Raw genomic sequence first — 19,902 nt, forward strand, 5'->3', positions numbered from 1 at the left:
TCAGGTATTCTCATTTCAAGGACTGCAATTTCTCAGCTGCAAGTGGGGTTTAGCCAGCACACCAGAGTGCCTATTGGATCAGTGCTAACAGAGTATTCACATTTCTGAGGAATGGAGGAACTGAAGAGTCGTATCCCAGGCCAGCGGGGTGGAAGTGCTTTGTGCCAGTGAGTGATATGGAGCAAGGGCAAAGACAGAGAAGTTCTAAAAACAACCAGTACAGGGAGGAGTAGACGGTTTTAATAAATGCTGAGGTTCCTGACAGTACTCATGCCAAAGTACACTTGCTCTGCCAAGACGGAAAAGAAATTGAACCACAAAATGCACAAGACCTTTTCAATCCCTGGACTCAGAATGCCATTATAATAAACTACCTAGCCTGCGTGTTGCATTGTGCTTCCTTCGGTTTAACCTCCAACATCCAAGCATCAATCCCAAAAAGAGAACCTGGAAAGGTCTGGGCAGCAGGGACGTGTGTCAAATTGAAAGAGTCGCCATTTATGCCACAAAGCTGAGCTGGAGGGGTTAAATCTATGTGTCTTTCATGGAGATCACCTGCTGGTATCCATGGCAGAGAGCCATTAGAATGAACAAGCATGGGGCTATCACGATGTTGTTTTAAACCACTAGCATCTGTTAGCTAGAAATTGCCACCACACTGTGTCCAGATGTCAGTGGACCCCAGCTCCCATGAGCTTCAGCCAGCCTGGCCAGTGGACAGGGATGATGGGAGCTGTAGCCAATTGGAAGGCCACAGGTTTGGGAGTGGGCAAGGGGAGAGAAGAGAAAGTGCAACTGAGAAAGCCAAGTATCAGTGATGCAGCATACACATGCGCGTGCACACACAAGCCCTCTCCCACTCTGGATAGGCAGGAACAGTAGCTTCTCTGAGACACTACCATCAAGAACAGGCATAGGCAATCTCAGCCCTCCAGATGTTTTGAGACTACAATTCCCAGCATCCCTGACCACTGGTCCTGTTAGCTAGGGATCATGGGAGTTGTAGTCCCCAAAATATCTGGAGGGCCGAGGTTGCCTATGCCTGATCAAGCAGCACTGAAACCGCCACCTTTTTCAGACCCTGCCGTCAGGCAGAATTGGTGATGTCATCTCGCAGAGCTTCCTACTGAATCTGCAGTGCTTCAGAACAAAGGCAGGAAAGAGTGGGGGGGCAGGCGGGCAAGTGTGAATCAAAACAGCCCCTTTCCTGCAGCCCTGCAGTTCCAGACTATAGGAAGGGGGTGTCAGGGTCTGCCCTGCTGGCTGGCTATTTCTCTCCTGCAGCCAGGCAGGGGTGATAAGAGGCTGAGTAGGAAAGCCCCCTCCTCCCCACTGGAGAGATAACAAGTGCCTTTCCCACAGGGCCTGATACACCTGACCAGATTTACAGTGGTCAGGGCAGAAGGGCTGTTCACATGGACGGGCATTAGCTGGCATTTGTGTTTTGATGGAGCACAGAAAGAGGGGGTTTCTTTTTTAATTGGGTGTGTGTGGAACTGAGCTCTCCTGCTGTTGAGGGAAGTACCTTCAGCCACTCCTCGGCCTGCTCTTTGCTCTGCACGGCCAGCACCAGGGCCTCAGCGCCCGGCAGGGAGAAGCGCAGCTCGTGCTTCTTGCGACGCCCGTCCTTCGGCACGTAGACAACGTTGCAAACGCTCAGTGGCACCTCGAGGTGTGGCTGCCGATGCTTGGAGCTTTTGTAACACTAATGTTAAAGAAAAGAAAAAGCACAATGTTCATCACTCTTTCCAAGTTGGGTCTTCTTCTTGTACTTTTCGTGGCTCCTCTCGGCACAGAGAAGAAGCAGTGGGAAGGTCCCATGTCGTTGTGGGGAGGAGGAGGTGCACGAAAGAAAATAAGAGAAATGCTTGGGAACTCCCATTGCTTAACCAAATACTGTGCCTTAGATTTGTAGATATTTTACAACCAGAACAAAAAACAGAAGTGCTGAAATCTTACCAGTCTCAAAGAAACTGGCCCCCCCCCCCCAATTTGGGGTCATTACATACAGATATGTGTCCTGTTGCCCTAATGAGTTACCGTACAGGGGGCTGGGAATCAGGAAAACCTTTTTCCAAAGGTTTGATAGGAATCAGAGAAGCGGTGTGTGTGTGTGTGTGTGTGTGTGTGTGTGTGTGTGTGTGTGCTTAACGCTTCCCCCACGCCACATAATCATTTGAAAATGTCAGGTGAAGAAAGGGTTGAACTCTCCCCTTCCTCCTGTTGCTTTTCAAACTCCCAATAAAACTTTCAGAGAATTAACTTCAATTGGAGCATCATGCCTGAGTTTTTCACCACCACCTTAAAGAAGGGCCACACTGGGCTTGGCATATAAATCTGCAGCAAATCTACAAATACTGGTAGTTACGGACCATGGACAAAGGATGTGTAAAAAACCAAAAACTGTGACATACACAGTGCACAATATCTTTGACTTGGCCAGCAAAGGGAACTATGCAGCTCTTAGATCTGTTGACTAGTCCTTCCTTTTTCATCAAAGTTGCCAACTCTACCAGTCAGTGCCAGACCCTAAGGAGAGTGGGCCTTCCCAGCCATGCTCATGCATGCAAACTGAACTGATTTGCCAGGTGTCTTTAGCTCATAGCTAATGCAGGACTCTCCAACTTTTCTCCCCAAATCCTTCCCTGCTTTCCTGCATGTGGCCAGGTGCTCCACAAGCCACCAACTCACCAGAAGTTTGTTGTCCTTGATGACCGTCAGCTGCTTGGCCCATTGCCCAAAGCGCTTCTTGCGCAACAAGAAAGCACATATCCTGCAGTCCTTCACCAGGTTCATGGAAGCTTCCTCTGACGGCCATTGGTGTGTCAGTCTCTGACCTTTCCCATCCTCTTCCTCCTCATCATAGGACTCATAGGAGCTGCTCATGGCATCAGAGTCATTGTCTACAAGGAAGCAGAGAGCCCTTAATCACCCAAGGTACCATGCCGACACCATCAACCTCCTATATGTGGATGCCATCACTCCTTCAGCTGGAAGCTTTGCAAGAGGAGGCACTTTCTGGAACACATACGGTTCTGCATTTCCTTTGGCTTCTTTCCAAGCCTGCCTATGACACTGACAGGCTGTTCCAACTCCCAAGCTAGCATTTATGGATCTCTATAGGGCAACTATATCACTGCTGAGTTCTTACAAGGCATGTTAAATTGCAGAGATGCAGTTTGTTGTCCTACGTTCTACCTCCACTGAAGCCAGTTTCCCATGAACTACATAGGCACAAACTTGCTATCATGCCTCAAATATTCTGTAGTCTATTTCTTTTCCTTACATGCTGTGTTCTGAATTTACTAAAGATTGGGCTTTCCACTGCATTTTCCAAGTTACTTTGTTTTTGGTGGTGGCGGTGGGGAAGGTACTTATAAATGCATTGTGTTTCAGGTCACAGTAAATATACCAGTTCATATTATTTCTGTAATCTAAAGCTAAATGCAGTGATAGCTGTTCTTTACATTTCCTGCAAATTAAGATAAACCCTGATTGAGGCAATTTTAGTGGGCTGTGGGAAAGGCTTTCACTATTATGCAGACTCTAGAAAATCCCAAAGCTTTCTGTGAGGTGGAGCTTCATTGGGAGTAGCACCTTTTTAAAAAATTGGACATGCTTTTTCATAAAGGCTCTTAAGAGTAAGTGCTGCAAATATCAGATCCACTGGTCCAGCATGGTCCCTGAGGCACCCTAACCCCAGCGGTAATATTTAAAGAGCAAGTTTCTACACCACAAGGTTGCAGGCAACAGTTCCTAAACAGGAATAGAGTGTGCCTGCCACTTATGCAAGGACTCGGTTTCAGGATCCACGTGCAACAGCAAAATTGTACAAAGTCAGGAAACCCCAGAATTATCCCCTGCAAGGCAGAGAGGGCTGCTTATCAGGACGTGGGAAGGTTGCAGGGGGTCCCTTAAATCTTCCCAGGGTCCTCCTGCAACCTTCCCTGCTTACTGAGCTTTGGGAAGGCAGTTAGAGGGCTCCAGCAGCATCCCAGAGCCCTTGCGCCTCCTTCCCAAAGCCCAGGACCCTGCTTACCTGGCGTTGGGAAGGTGGTGAGAGGGGCTCTGGGGCTCTCCCAAAGCTCAGTAAGTGAGGAAAATCTGCTGGGTGCATGGGCAGGGGGGGGTGGGCGGGCAGAATTAATAAATGGAGAGTGGAGAATGGTGGGTTTTCCCAGCTCTCAATTTATTTATCTCCCCCGTCCCCATCTGTGTAAGGTTGCGATCATGTAAGTAAAACAAGCACAAGTTGTGGGCTTACCGTATTGAAAGTTGTATGCACCAAACCTATGCATATAACCTGTAACACTGTATATAGTAGTCCACATTAATGGACAATTTGCTCAGCCTTACCATAGGTCAGTGTGTGTGTGTGTGTGTGTGTGTGTGATCTTTTTCATCCAGAGGGCCACATTCTCTCATGGGCAACCTTTTGGGGACCCCACACCAGTGATGCACAAGGCCAGAGGCACTGTCCAATGTGGAGCCACATTGAAGTCAGAGGTTCCTACACCTTTGACTTCCTGCATTCTTCCCCATTCACAGAGCCAAGGGCTTAGGCCAAGTGTCCCATTCCACCTGTGGCTATACAACACATGTCTTTGCAGCACTACTTACAAGAGTTTTTCTGTTCTCCATTTATTCTGGTGAGGGGGTAGTTGCTATCTGCATCTTCATAATACCCATCCTCTATGGAGTTGGGGGGACTGGAGCTATCTGTAGAAGAAGCAGATGACATGTTAGACCATTGCATGAACACACACACAGAGCTCACCCACACTTCTGTTTGTCCGGTGCTTTATTCTGTTTGCCCTGTGATTTCTAGGCACAGGTCCAAGAGAGTTTTACTTTATCCCACCACTTTCCCTGGGAAAACCCGCTGTTGACTGCTGAATCAGAAAACCTGATGGATGTTTCTTCCGACTAAACAGCAGGTTTTCCTGGGGGAAGTGGTGGGATAAAAGAAATACTTCTTGGACCCGTGCCTTGAAATCATGGGAGAAATGCAAGTGTGGATGAGCCCCAGAGGGATCCACTGTGTCTGTTCCCTCAGTTGCACAAAGGCAGTGAGGAAGATGTTATTGGAAGGCAGTGCTGAAATAAGCCGATCAACTTTGAGAAGGTTACATAGGACAGCCTTTACCTCTAATGAAGATAGAAAAAAGGCAGGCAATGGGATTAGGGGGCAACAGGACTCTGAGGGGAAAAACTGGAAGCTGTGTCCGTGGCTCTCCTCCGCCATTTCCCAAATGGCCACCAGACACCAGAACCCCACCCACAGAAGAAGGGGCATCACCTACGGGGTGCGAATGATACATTTAATGGCTTCTGCTTGGAAAAAGTGCTCTGGTTCCTGACACGCCCTCCAACACGTATCCCTCATCCACACACAGGGCGAATGAGAACTCAGTTCTAATCCCTTCAGTCTGGTTTTTCCTTACATCCCACTGGGGCACAAAACACTACTAAAGAAAGAACTTCCCTCCCCTCCCCACCAGAACACTGCCTTCTTGCTTTCTTCTGGACTTTGCCGGGGGCGATTTTTCTCTCAGAGTCCTTCATGTCAGGACTCACCCATTCCTGACATTGCTGGTGGCTTTGATGCCATGAGGCACACAAGAAATCTCCTAATTTTCTGTCCACGCCTTGGGAGCATAACTCAGGGCCCAGTGCAGTGGCGGGTCTACATTTTGGGACCCCTGAAGCTTGAACTGTTATGGGGGCTCATTTGCAACCAGCAACAAGGTTTGGGCAACCACTGCTATCTTCTTTAATGGGGTTGTTCCACCACAGATCCCATACCTTTACAACATATGTGGGATTGCTGAAATATATGCAGCAAAAAAATAATTAATTTTAGTCATGCAGCTCAAATATTGGGTCTACTAGACCCAAAGCTTTTCAGTAAGGTGGACTAAAGTCGCTTCTGGGGGCCCTCCAGGATGAGAAATCCTGAAGCTTCATTAGTTTCATAGTCGATCTGCCCCAGGCTCCGTCTTCTATCAGAGGCAAGGGAAACAAGAGCAGGGGCTAAGTTGATTTCTCTGCTTTTCTCTAACCTATCAGGAGGAGAGAGAGATTGCTCAGGACTTTCACATTCCTGCCACTCAGGGTTTAGTGACACATTTCCAGGCAAGTCTGAGCAAACAACTGCTTGTGACATCCGAGAGTCTGGGGGTGGAGAGGGCAGGGAAGCAGAAAAAGGGAGTGTGACAGCCCAGCCCCCCTCCCCAGCGCCATTTCCCTCCCTGGGGCCTATAAATTACAAGCCTGTCACTTGTCAGACACCTGGGAGGAGCCTTTGTTTTCCTAGGTTGATATGGGAGTGCCAGCACACAAAGCCATGCCAGGACCCAGACAGCTGGCTGGCTTTCTCTCTCTCTCTCTCTCTCTCTCTCTCTCCAGCTCCCAGTTAGACTTACTGTGGGATGTGATGTACTCGGGGGCTTTGCCTGGGCCCAGTGGCAGGGCTTCCTCATAATAATCTTCCGGAGGAGGAGTGGTGGGCAATGGTGGAGGTGGCTCCCCAGATACCTGTGAGAGGGAAGAGGTAGCATGGATGATCTGGAGAGGTCTGTGCTGTTATAAATCTGGCAACTGGGTATGCCCATGCAGTCCAGTATTCTGTGCTCACACGGACAAATCGGATGCCTATGGGAACCCCACAAGCAGAACCCAAGTGCTGCAGCGCTTTCCTCTCTTGTGATTCCTAACAGCTGGCATTTGTGAGGCACACTGCCTCTAACAGCAAAGGTGGAACACAGCCTTGTCCTCCTAAAGCACAGCCTTCACTGTGGCTCTTTGTGATGGGTCTGTCTGTGACTCAAAGCAGGGACAGGCTTGCACAATCTGCTCTGCATTTTACTGGAATCCCAAGATCTACAGACTTGAGCCAGGTGCCAAAGACATGTAGAGTTAGAATGAGCAGCTGCTGAGAAGGGGGATCTGTTTTTAGTATCAAAACTGAGCTGAGCACAACATGCTTCTATGCAAACACCCGTTCCCAGTTACCCTGAGCTTACTTCATTTCAGCAGTCTATTTGAGGGAATGGGAGCCATTTTGTTGTTAAACAACTGAAAGTCAGAAATCCTTGCTTATCTATTGGAAATTATATATTTTGTGTTTTTATTTTGTGAATCAACCTTAGATTATCAGATGAAAGGAGGTATACAAATTTAATAAATAGGTAAAATTAAAAAATTGCCAGGTGTTTCTGGTGCTACCTTCTGCCTATTCCTGACTTAAGAGCACTGAACTGGGAGCACAGGAATATAATCATGGATTGTATCCAACATTAGCCAAAATTGTAATAGGTCCACCGAAATTACTAGACATGACTAAACCCATTGATTTCAATGGGTTTACTCCAAGTAGCACTTTGTTGGAAACAACCCTATGCATGGCTTGCTTTCAGAGAACCACTCCCATTCAGACAACGGATGGGCAACTTCTGTTCTTTCTCCGCCACCTCCTCTCTCCCAGACATGGCAAATTGCCACCAAGCCTTCTCTTAGACTGGAGACAGACAATTCCCCTTTTAAAAAAGTTAGAAGTGGTTTGACAGAGGCTGCCCTCCTCATCGTGCAGTTGTTGCACAGACACACTTCTTTTGTCCCACTATTGCTTCTGGCCAAACAGGTTTGGTTAAAACAATACAAGATGCTGACAAATCTGTTCCTCGGAGGCAAGAGTGGGATGAGGGAACATACCACAAGTAGCAATGCCTCTTTCAGACTGCCTTCAGCTCTCCAGAAAAACAACAAGAAGTAAACTTCTTGTTGGTCTCCAGCCTCACCTTGTGTCCTCCAGTGACTGCACCCAGGTCTCAATGTAGATCAGGTGCATTTCTGAAAGGGGATGGGCAAAGATCAAGTGCACAGCTAGGATTTTTATCCATGGAATGCATATGGGAGGAGAAGATGGCACAAAAATGTAGGTCTCCCTTCCTTACTGATCTGTTCTTGCTAACCCCAGCACTGGAAACAACATTAAGAAAACTGAAATGAATGTCAACACAGCTGTCCTCCATGGTATTTTGCAGAACCTTAGCAAGGTGTTCTTTGTAGTTCCCCTCCAGATATCAAGTGCTCCGCCATAACCAGTCACAGCGTTATTAGAGCCTAAAGTGGAATAGGTTAGCAGTAGAGCATATGATCTGCATGCAAAATATTTCAAATTCACTCTCCAGCACCTACAGGCAGGACTGGAAAAGTTTCCCTGACCTGAAACCCTGGAAAACGTCAGCCTGTTAGGGCCACAGATATATTGATCAAGATGGACAAATGGTCTGACTCTGTACGAGGCAGCTTCCTAGGTTCAGCAGTGGAAAACTGTGGGTTGCAAGGACTTACCGTTTTAGCAGGCTGGCTCCTTGAAAGTTCCAAGTTAATGCCTTCTTTCACCTCCCCATCATCCTCTTGCATGTCCTGAAGATTGCCCAGGTTGCAGTCTGGTAGGAAGGTTGGAAGACAGTCACTGAGCAATGCCACTATCAAACCTCACATGCAATCTCTGTGTTGCATTACAGAGCCCCTATGGACATCCCTCCCTCCCACTGCCCAAAGGAATTACAGACGCTAACATCTGTGCCCACAATAGTACAGGGCAGTGGAATTGTTTAGCCCCTTGCTCCTGAACCATATGGGGTATGGGAAAAATGAGAAGGTTTGGGGACAAGGTCAAGGAGAAAGTGTTAAGTCAGGAAGAACAGCCACATTCTGGGATGAGGTTTATACAATTGTGCAGTTGACCCCTCTACCCTGATGCTCTGTCTATCTAGGCATTTTGGGCAATTATAATTTGAGGGTCCTAGAATGGGTGAGACCTACTTAGCTAAAACTAGCTGCCAATGGAGGATTTCCTTCCAATGGAATTATTAGCTTCCAATGAGTGATTGATTTTACGAAGAGTTAAAACTATTCCCTGCCTGCTGCTAATCACCCCACCCACCCCATGGCTGCTACCCCCCCTTTTAAGTGCATGTTAAATGTAAGGATGGATTTAATGCCAACCACTTATCAATATAGTTTGTGAAATTTTCACAGATATCTTCTTAATAGACAATGTTGCAAAATATGTCTGCACAAGCCCTCAGGTTGCTGAATACTAGGGTGCTATTGAATCACAGGTATCTTTGAATTCAAGAACAGCTGATAACCAGAGAGGGATGGTAGAGCCCCTTCAACTGCAAAAGGATTAGCTTTTTACTCATGGGTCCTTCTCTGTTCTTCATGGATTTCTCCTGCAAGGATTGTTAGGAGGAAAGGTGGAGGGAAGCACCTTGAGTTTAGGGAATCATGCAAAGAACAGGACACTGCCAAGGGCCACAGACTTGTTGTGCAGGGCTTGGACTTGTAACCAGCTAATCCAGACAGCTGAGGGCCAAACAGGCATAAAAGGCAGGGAAGCTCTGGGCAAGCAGCATTAGGTTGGAACAGTTCACTGTACGTACCAAACCCTTCAAAGAGTGACTCCACAAAGCTAGTGCCATTATGCAAGGTCGCTGTATTCACGTACATGTAGCTCATTTCCTTCCCTGCAAAGTCAGAAAGGATATTGCCATCAACAGGAATGATTGCATCAGACCATGAGCTAAACCAGTGGGAACTCTTGCTTCGAGGAATCCTTCCTAGATCAGCATGTCTGGCATGGAATTTTTGCATGTCACGGAGGACTCTGGGAAGTGTTCTAAGGCACATTCGGTTCATGCAAGGTGCCTACTGGGTCTCACTGTTGATCTTCATGAAACTGGAAAGATCTTTGCACATATCAACATTCTTTTGCAGCTGCACCTTTTTAGGGAGACAGTCAGAAGCAGCAAGATCGAAACCTTCCAGGAAAGCTCTCGTCTCAGTAGAGATCTTCTCATGGAGGAAGCCCAGTAAGCTTCCAAGGAACGCCAAGTTACTCCAAAACAGTTTGAAAACCACTGCTCTGGGTTTAGAGGCGAAATGCCAATGATGCAGAAATGCAGGTTCTCAACCCCTTCCTGTTAAGCTGGGTCTGGCTCACAAAAAACAAAAGTAGTTTTGGGCTACATTCATACTATACCTTTAAAGCACATTCTTTCCCTCAAAGAATTCTGGGCACTGTAGTTTACCCCTCACAGAGCTACAATTGTCAGCAACCCTTAACAGACTACTGTGCCCAGAATTCTTTGAGGAGAAAAATGTTCTTAAGATATGCTTTTGTATGTACCCAGCCTTAGTTCAACGCCAAATTCACCAGAACAAAAAATAGAGGTTTTTTTGACTGAATTTACCAACTACATCTTACACGCTCTGTAGCACTATCTCGTGCCACATGAATTTTGCACTTCTTTTCCCAGCTCAATGAAAGTGATTGGCTCCCCCTCAAAGCAGCTATTAACATCCTGGACTTTAGCCAACCTAAATTGGTAGTGTTTATATTCATATATATATAGAGAGAGAGAGAGAAGAGGGGTGGGGATTATTCCCCACCCGCACATGAAGATTCAGAAACAAAAGAGGAAATAACTGTTGTCCGAGAGGCGCAAAGCAAAATGGAGAAGCCATCCTCTTCTTTCAGAGCTGGCTACCCCACAGAATCATTATGTTCTGGGTCTTGCAGAGGGGATAATCGAGAGGCTTCACAAGGAGAGAATACAAGCCTCTGGCTCTTCCCATGGAAATCTCATCTCTCAGCAGAAATCACCCAGCAGGAAGGCTACTGGAAACACACATTTCCACAGGAAACACAGGGCAATTCCTGTCCAGCTACAGCGTGGCCAAATATCACTATTCACATTGCCTGCAGGCTTAAGAGCTACAGGTGCCTGCTGATCTGACATGCATACACCCACTCCATGTGGCACTTGTTAGGTACCCCCACCCCATCTCCTGGGGATTCTTGTTATGGAATTTATTCAGTGGCTTCCTTAAAGGTAAATGTGCTACAGCTGCCTTAGAAGATAAGGAACACTAAAAAGTCGAGGTGGGGACATTTCAATCTTCAGAAGCCTGCCATTTCACCTGCCCTGCACAGTGAGCTATCACAAATATTGAGAAAGTTTGGGTGAATCCATAGGGCTCAAATATATCAAAGAACACAATGGTCAGCTCTTGCCAGCTATTGTTTAATGCCTATTTTTCTCTGCTCCTCAAGGTCAGCTGGAGGACTCCTTCTCAATGGAATGCTCCACCAGAGGGAGTCACGTACCTCTAGCAATAAACGGACAAAGTACAGCAGCGTTATGAAGAATGACTATGGGACACACAGCAGACGTGACACAGGTGACCTAGGAGCTGCTGTGGAGGACAGCAATTGCAGGAAGCATGAAACAAGGGTAAAGTGCAGAAAAAAGAAAAACTGCTTTAGTTTGGAGATGGGGGGGGGGTGTAGTTTCTCTTTCTCTCTTTGCTTGCTTATATCAGGTGTGGGGAACCTGTGGTGCTCCAGGTATCACAGGACTCCAACTTGCATCAGCCCCAGCCCAACTGGCCAATGGTCAGGGGAGATGGGAGTGATAACCCAACAACATCCAGAGGACCAGAGAATCCTCACTCCAGGTTTATATCAAGGAGGCACAATGGCATGTGGGTTCCACCTGTGAAAATGCAGAGTCTACATATGGCACATCCTCAGCTCACTTTATAGGGCCAAACCAAATGAGTTGTGTGAGATCAATGAAAAGGCTGTTACTACTATTTTTTTAAAACAAAACATAAAAACTACTCATTGATGTGGGCAGAGGCAATTTGGATCAGAACTGTGGCACTGGGGGAACAGGGTTTAATCTACTCCTGCCCCATCCCAATGCGGATTCCCTAGAGTTAGACTGCTCATTCCTCCAAAGCTGCCATTTACTTCATGAGGAAAAACACACACATGCTCTTTTGTTTTGTATTTATTGCAACTGCTGTCCAGTAGCAGCTGGGGGAGATCTTAATTGCCCCTAAACCAGCATCTCCTTCCATGCTAAAAGTCTTCAGGTCATTTTTCATGAATAAGTATGAGATGACACAGCCTTAACTTAACTTTTTTGCCTCTTTAGAAGCCCTTCAGATCCTGACGGCAGGGACATTTTTTTAAAAAAAGGGCAAGAAACAGGCCCTGCTGGCTATACAACTTGTGGCTGTCACTACTGGAGTCAAATCAACCAGGACAATTTTTGTGGTCCACCCTTGTCATTCCCTCACACTGAAAGAGAGGAGCCCTGGACAAACAAAAGCATGTGCAGGCATGTCAGGAGCCAGGGACGTGCCACAATACAGCAGGCGGAGAGCGTGTAATGTACCTTAAGGTTGCCTCAGCCTGAGGAATCACACAAAGAACAAATAAAGGAAGAAAAGGGGTCAGCCTGATGGGCAGGGGTGAGAGATGGCAGCAAGGGCTTTCTGACCTGCAGGGGGCTGCAGCTTCTGCAAGATATTTGAGACGGCTGTTTTCTTCTCCATTGTGGTGGAGCTCAAGTATTCGTGGTCCAAGAGCTTGAGCAGAACGTTAAGCTCAGGGAGGAGCTGATCCAAAACTGTGGGCAGAAAAGGAGAGAATCGAATTAGGGTAGGGGTCACCAGCTCAGCACCCGTGGGCCCCAGCGTGCCCACCCGTTCCACCTATGGCACCCGGAAAAGATCTCAGTAATTGTCCATCAAAAAATCCACCAAGCACAAGAGGCAGTTTGCTCTTCCTGTTTGCACTGCCTTGGACTCTCCCACATTGAACATGGCTCCTTAAACATGCCCACAATTCATTAGATGCCAGGATTGGACAACCCTCCCTCCCTTTTGTTGTGAACAGAGGAGCAGTGGCAAAAAGCTTCTCTCTGTAAGTGAGTGTGGTAGTGTAGAAGTTAATTTTCCATTGACGGTGGTCTGACAGGGAGCACACCCACATGATGTTGTGATCCTGTTTCTTTTTCTGCTCCCTTAGACGTGGCAGTCGTTTTGTGTTATATGCTACCATTTTGTGACTAGTAACCGCAGCATGCTCTCAAAATTCCAAAGGTGCCTACTGGCTCCAAAGGGTTGGTGAACTCCAAGTTAGATTCCTGCTGTTTCCATCAACACCGTATGGAATATAAAAGATGGGCCAGATCAAGTGTACCAAGGTGAGCAGGGAGAGGGAGAAGCGACAAATTCCATGATACCTGGGAAGAGAATTGCCAGTTCCTCATGGCCTCCTCACTTGGCGAAGGTGCCTGCCTATACCCTTTAGCACACTGTGAGAGGCTACAACCAAAGCATTTCCTACTCCATTTCCACAGGGCGTTCTCTCATTCTCTTTCTCTTCTCCCACCTGCTTCAGTCATTCAGTTATTCTGATTTTGCCCTATGACAGGCAGGGAAGTGGGACCTGGGTTGCTGGATGAACAGAGCATGAGGTGCAGCCATTGCAGCCTTACTCTGCTCCTATCAAAATATGGGTACTATCTCCAGAAAAGGATCCTATATCAAATATAAACAATGGTGGGCGGGGGGGGGGGGGACAAGATCAGAGATGGACTTCTTTTTAAAAAGCAACTGAACATACACAGCAGTTAAATGTTTCGAAAGACTGGTCTGATAGAGATCCCCAACCCTCCGATTTTCAGAGGTCCTCCACCCAATATTAGTATAAGTCAACACTCTGGCCTATGTTAGGTGACCACAAGTACTAGGACAGTTACTACCATTAGTACCATTAATGTAGTAATGATTCTGTTTGGGATGTGGAATGCTAGGGGCAAAACACCTCCCAACGACAACACAAGATATTTGCTGTGCTGGTGGAAGGTGCTTTGAAGAGGTAAACACTCACTTTAATCTCAACACAAGAAGCTTCCATTTGGTGAGGCAGGGATATAATTTTATTCTGATGAATTATGGGGCTATCACCTCAAGGTAGGTGCATATGAAGAGGTGCCTCAGGTCTCCCTATTTTCATGGAAGGGTTGCTCCCATACACACTGAGGTAAAACACCTCATCAGAGCAGTCACCGCAGCCTGAGAGCACTGCTTTTGCATGCTTTGTACAAACTAGCTCTTCTCGAGGATGGCATTTACATATTCCAATCTTAAGAGCCAGCCCCTGAATGTAGGATGGGGGAAAGCAATCTCCCAAAGATAATTCTGCAAGACTGCCAAGCTCCATGCAGTGGCACATTTTCTTGTGCTGCCCTCTTCACTGCTCTGACAACTTGCATCCTTTAATTATCACATTACTTTTAAAAGGCTCTTCCAAATAATGTTCCCTGGCTCAATGATGACTGACTATGCACTCAGCCAGGGCTCACTTGCTCTTCTGAACATCCCGTGGGAACAACATGCAAACTACAGCACACAACACAGTTAACCCAAAATTAAACAGCACCGTTTTATAAATGTTTTGCAGCGGCGGGGGAGGGAAGCAGTTTCAGACAAAGAATAAAACGAGGCTACAATTAAATTTCTTAAACAGCTCAGCTTGTTTTAACTTGACACCCAGCTGCACACGAGGGTGTTGTTTAAGAGAAGTCACCTCATCCTCAGAAAGTGGTATAAAGTGCATCTCTCCCATCATAGTTAAGAAATACCTTTCCACTTTTAAAAGTCAGCCTTTTGATGGGGAATCGGCTTGTTTGGGAAGGCTGCTGAATTCAGGCAATAACATTCCAAAAGAGAAAACGGTCACCATCTGCAATACAGACAGCGACTGCTATGAAAAGGAGGGCTTTGTATACAGTGTATTCTGCCTGAGTCAAGAAAACCAATGGCTTGCATAAAATTTACCAATGAAGCAGACTATTTGTTTCTGCCAGTCAAAAAATCAAGGGGTTGCAGGCTATTAAAGCCCTGGTCAGTGGAAATCTTGGCATCTCAAGCCTAACTTTGCAATTCCAAAGGGCCACAAACTTAAACATAAAAACAAAACAGAGATTCCCAGGATGCTGAACATTCACTGAGTAATAACAGGATTGAGGGTTGTCCTTTCCATTGCAGGTTCCTATATGCAACTCCTCAAGGCTCCAAATGCTGCATGGAATGCAAGCAGATGATAACAATGATGGTAATAATAGACATTTGGATAGCACCAAAACCCTTCATTTGCACCATCTATTTGTAATCCTTACAAGAACCCTGAAAGGTAAGTTATTGTTCCCCTTGTTGCAGAAGGGTGGGGTGAGGAAGTAAGCTGAGATCAAGTTGCTTGCTTGTGAGTGCAGAGCAGAGATTCAAACCTGGGAGTTCCTGATTCATAGCTAAGTCTGTTTACCACTGCACTGCATCACTACCCCAGGGAAGAAGCTACTGAGGAAGGAGCTGGGTAATTTCTCCAGAGCGCAATCTCTCATGCCAACAGGGCGCTCTTCTCAGTGGCTTTTGTCTCCTCACATCCCCAACACTATTCAGACGGATGGTATTACATATATTATCTACTGCAATGCAATCTACTAAGCAGCTGGCTCATTGCCTAATGAACCCTTGATGCATTATGAGGCCCTCCACTTCTGAATATTTGAATAGCTCGGCAGGAAGATACTCATCTGTTTCTTTGAGATTATTTGAACAGCACCATGCACTGTCCAGATGCTTGTTATACCAAACGCTTCACAAATTAGCTAAATAGATTCCTAGCAAACTCACGGAAGACAAGTACGCAGCGAAATGAGTCCAGAAGGGAAGAAATGCCAGAGTCGGGAGAGGCAGCATAATTTTTCAGGGATACAGAACTGGTTTCAGAGACACTTGTTATATTATTCAAAGGGGAGAATCTTACAACACTGGTCTGCATTTATGCATGTTCTTCTCACACACTCCCAGCTTGCACATTCCATCCCATTGTTATTTTCTTAATGCAGAAAATAGATGCTAATCTTGATAAGCCTTTTTTGCCATTTTAATTTAAAAAGCAATTTTGCAATCCATGGCTGTGGTCATGCTGACCCTTCTCTGCTTAAATAAAACCTTCATTTTAAAAAAAGATGCTCTCACAGACATCTTCATCCAGGGCTTATCCACACTTTCCCTTTTCCCACTGCTTCCCCCCTAGGAAAACCGGTCTTTAGTGCTCATTCGGAGCAAGAGCAATTGCCATTTGCTCTGATCTATCGCTAAAGAGTGGGTTTTCCCTTGGAAAGGAGCAGGGCAGGTGGAAAACCGCATTCTAGGCACAGCACAAGCAGAAGTGTGGACAGGCCCTAAGAGATGCCTCATTTCCCTAATTCTGCTCTCTTTGGTTCTTGTTGTCCAAGGCATTAAGGCAATGATACATTCAGTATTCTTAGAACAGGTGGGCTGATGCAGCCTTAAGGCTCAAGCGTCACACACTATTCCACACCAGAGATCCACAAGCAGGCAACTGTTTGCTGACTGCCAGAGGAAAAAGACAGACATATGTCCTCTTTTCTTTTCTTTTTTTACAAAAAGGTAAAGAAGACAGGTAAAGAAGACAAGGTATCTCACCTTATGGGATTGCAACATGCATTTTATGAAGCAAGAATTGTTACAAAATTGGGGCATCACTCATTCAAAATGAGTGATTTCAACATGGGAGAGCCACAAACATGCTTAACATGGGTGGAGTTTAATGGGACTTAGAAGTGCTTGATTTAGGCTGAGTGGAAGTGGGAGCATTACACTTTCTAATAATTCATTCCTCATTCCTGGAACACTCTATCGAGCCTTTACTTCTATCCAGCACAGGAGGCAAACACTTGGCTTTAATTCCTGATGGCTAGGAGGTGCTTGGATTTAGTTAAAGAGAAGAACAAGAGAGAACTGCATCAAGCCATTAGGGAAGATCACTCACTCAGGTTTCTCTAAAATCTTCCAACCTCCAGGCCCACAAAGCACAGAGCAAACCCTTTGGAGTTGGATGATATATCCTGATAATCTATCTTTATCCCCTTCTTCAGTGTCATTACGAGGATACTGGAAGTGCACAGCCCCAAGGCTTCCTGTAAGCCAAGATTCATAATTTATAACATGCATTTGCCATAAAGAGGATGTGATGCGGTCCTAATTGCAACCAAGGGCCTACTGAGTGTCCCAGGGGACAATAGAAGCCATTGTTCTACCATGGGGTGGGGTGGGGGACAGGGTTAGTATGTATTATGGGATAGAGAGCATCTCCAAACACTCTGGGATACACTGTGGCCACAAGTCAGGGATAAGCAGTTGCCACAGAACTTCCTGGCACATCCCAAAAACTGTCTAGATACACAAGCCCCCTTTTTATACTTGAGGGCACTGTGCAATACAGAAGCCAGTTTCATGAGGAAAGTTTGCTTGTCGTGTAAAGCCTTGGCCTTAGCCAGATATCCAGTCATTCAGGTCTAAGCAATGCACCACTGCTCCTATGTGCAAAAGCGTCCAAGTGAGAATTTGACAAGTAGCACAGATGGCAGTCCTCTAATTGAATTCCTTTGTTGAAGTTCAGTTTGAAGACAAAGAACTATAAGTAGGTAGATCAGGGGTCATGAAGTTGGCCATCAATAGTTAGCAGCTGGCCAGCTGATTGAGCAGCCAAATGAGTCACCGTCTTCCCCTCAATGGAGAAATGTATTTTAGTTTTATTTAAGTTATAGTAATTTATTTCTACACTTGCATCTATAGAAATAAGTTAGCAAATGCAATTTTTGTGCAAATCAGAGTCCTCCTTTGTCATCATTTTTGGATGATGGATTTTGTTTATTTCCTTTTTTTTTTGCAATGGGTATGTGGCCAGTCAGCTTGCAGCTGGAAGCTGAACAGAGGTTGACTCGATACCCTGGCAGCCATCTGCTGAGGAAGAGGTCCTTCATTTCAGCGCTATAGTTAGCATGCAGAGATTCTGCATCAGTAACAAGCATGAGCCACAGAAGCTTTGCTGTGAGTCACAATCTGACTCAGGTAGCTTCCCTGCAAAGCTCCAGGTTTTTATAAGGCAAATTCTTGCCACAGGGAGCAAGCTCTCAGCAGCATTGGCCGCAAGGTGAATTCCAAAGTGCTGACTGATGGGGATGGCGAGTAAGGTGGGTTGTTCAGACACACTGTTCACATTTCCATACAAACACCAGAAGAACAAAAGAACTTCAGTCCTCTTGTGAATATATGTCTTGTAAACGGCAAGTGAACCCACACCCTGCAAAACTATTCACCCATGTTGTGCTGCATAGCTTTCCATTATCCTCAAGGAGGGCACAACACAGGCCTTTTCATAATGGAGCCCACGTGTATTTCCCAGAGTGTGGACTGTCTTGGGAGGTAAAAACAGACCCTGGAACACATTTGGGGGAACAGCAACCCCTATGAAACAGGTGGACTCATTTTGTTCAAGGACAATGCACATGCCTCCCTTTCTTTCGGTCTGCCTCCCTCTTCATTATTTTAGCACATATTTTTGTGTAATCCCAAATAGTCAAGAGCCTTTCCCATCTCATTCCTTAGCAAGGTCTAAAAGAGAAAGCCTTGATGGAATTTGGAATCGCAAACTGCTAAATGCTAGGGGTGGTATTCTACTAAGGAGTTCTGTCAGTGCAACAATTTCTGCTTCCACAATGGGACTGTTCCCCCTCCTCACCCTGCACCCTCCCCAAAGGTGCTCCAGAGGAATAGGAGAACCCCTGGAACAGATTTAGGGGGCACACAGGGGAGGGGAGGACAGAAGGAGACTGTTTCATTGTGCAAAGAGAAATCCCTGTGCTGATGGAACGTTTCACCATAGCACTATGTTGGATTCCACCTTGCATGCTAAAAGGGAATCATTTATTATTACTCAGTATTCCCACCCCCCTACCTCTATATCTAAACCCCCACTGGCTTCATATGCACATCTGAATGACCTTTCCCGCATGAGTGGCCCTGTCCACATAGTCCACATTGTCATGTGCTCCCTTTGAGCATGGGATGCTACCATGTGGAAGTAGCTCTTTCTCTCTGTATGTGTTATTTAAAGGACAAAGCACCATAGCTCAATAGTGGATACTCATAGGAAAACCAAGTCCAGTGGTACCTCGAGTTACAAATGCCTCAGGTTACAAATGCTGCGGTTTACAAACTCCACTAACCTCAAAGAGTTACCTTGAGTTGAGAACTTTGCCCCAGGATTAGAACGAAAATTGCGTGCCAGCGGCAAAGCGGCAGCAAGAGCGAAAGCACACCTCTAGTTAAGAACGGACCTCCAAAATGAATTATGTTCATAACTAGAGGTACCACTGTATATATCCAGGTACCCCTCAGCTTTCGTCTTGTCCCCCAGCTCACAATTTGTATCCACAAATTCTAGGTCTCCTGTTGCTGGGAACAGGTTCCTAATCCCAGTTCACAGCATGTTCAGGATGCAACCATCATAAGCCTTTTCCTGTCACCTCCGCTGATGCGCTTTTATCTTCACAAGCCTTCTGTTTCCTCCTCCCTCGGCGGGGCCAATCTAAATATGAGATTTTCAGCTTAGGTGGATACAAAGCAAAGGGATCTGGGCAGCTCCAGTGTGGGGTTTCACTTAGTGTCACCAACAATGGGTTTCAGGAATACTGGAATGAGAAGCAGGTGGGGAGAAGGAAAGGGGTATGAGTGGAGAACACCAGAATCTGGCTGGCCAGGGTGCAGGTTTAACAGAAAAAGTGCACCTAATGTGCATGGCTAAAAGCTCTCATTGCCAAGCAGTACCATCAGTGCATGAGGTCAGCACTGAACATACCCCACAAGTTGTACATTGGAGTGACCTGCACATACACATGCATGGTCCCTTCAGAAAGGTCTACAAGAACAAAGGTCTATTCAACACATATACTATAAACCCACAATAAAGGCTGACATCATTTATTAATCTTTTTCATCTCCCAACCAAGTTCTTGCAAGTAACCAACCAACATAAACTATTCAACCTTGATCTGGGTTAGAAATTATTCGCTTTAACTGCAGCAATATTTAGCACCTATTCTGCCTTTAGAATGTTCAAAGAACTTCATATACAGTACATTATATCAATTAACACAA

General features: G+C 46.1%; 2 protein-coding genes across 3 annotated transcripts in view; one reads left to right on the forward strand and one right to left on the reverse strand.

Moving 5' to 3' along the window:
• Positions 1–19,902, forward strand: part of IL17B (interleukin 17B) — a 257,212-nt gene that overhangs the window by 43,177 nt on the left and 194,133 nt on the right. The window lies entirely within an intron of this gene.
• AFAP1L1 (actin filament associated protein 1 like 1) overlaps positions 1–19,902 on the reverse strand; it is a 69,376-nt gene that overhangs the window by 14,712 nt on the left and 34,762 nt on the right. Inside the window, exons 2-8 of one of the 2 annotated variants that reach the window (XM_028717634.2) lie at positions 12,366–12,494; positions 9,456–9,539; positions 8,356–8,453; positions 6,426–6,537; positions 4,621–4,719; positions 2,692–2,903; positions 1,526–1,705 (exon numbers count right to left, since the gene is read on the reverse strand). In XM_028717634.2, the coding sequence (XP_028573467.2) occupies positions 1,526–1,705; positions 2,692–2,903; positions 4,621–4,719; positions 6,426–6,537; positions 8,356–8,453; positions 9,456–9,539; positions 12,366–12,494 (914 nt within the window). The remainder of the gene's footprint in view (positions 1–1,525; positions 1,706–2,691; positions 2,904–4,620; positions 4,720–6,425; positions 6,538–8,355; positions 8,454–9,455; positions 9,540–12,365; positions 12,495–19,902) is intronic. The other variant, XM_028717635.2, reaches the window with a different exon arrangement.

This window comes from Podarcis muralis, chromosome 2, assembly GCF_964188315.1.
Source record: "Podarcis muralis chromosome 2, rPodMur119.hap1.1, whole genome shotgun sequence".
Taxonomy (NCBI): domain Eukaryota; kingdom Metazoa; phylum Chordata; class Lepidosauria; order Squamata; family Lacertidae; genus Podarcis; species Podarcis muralis.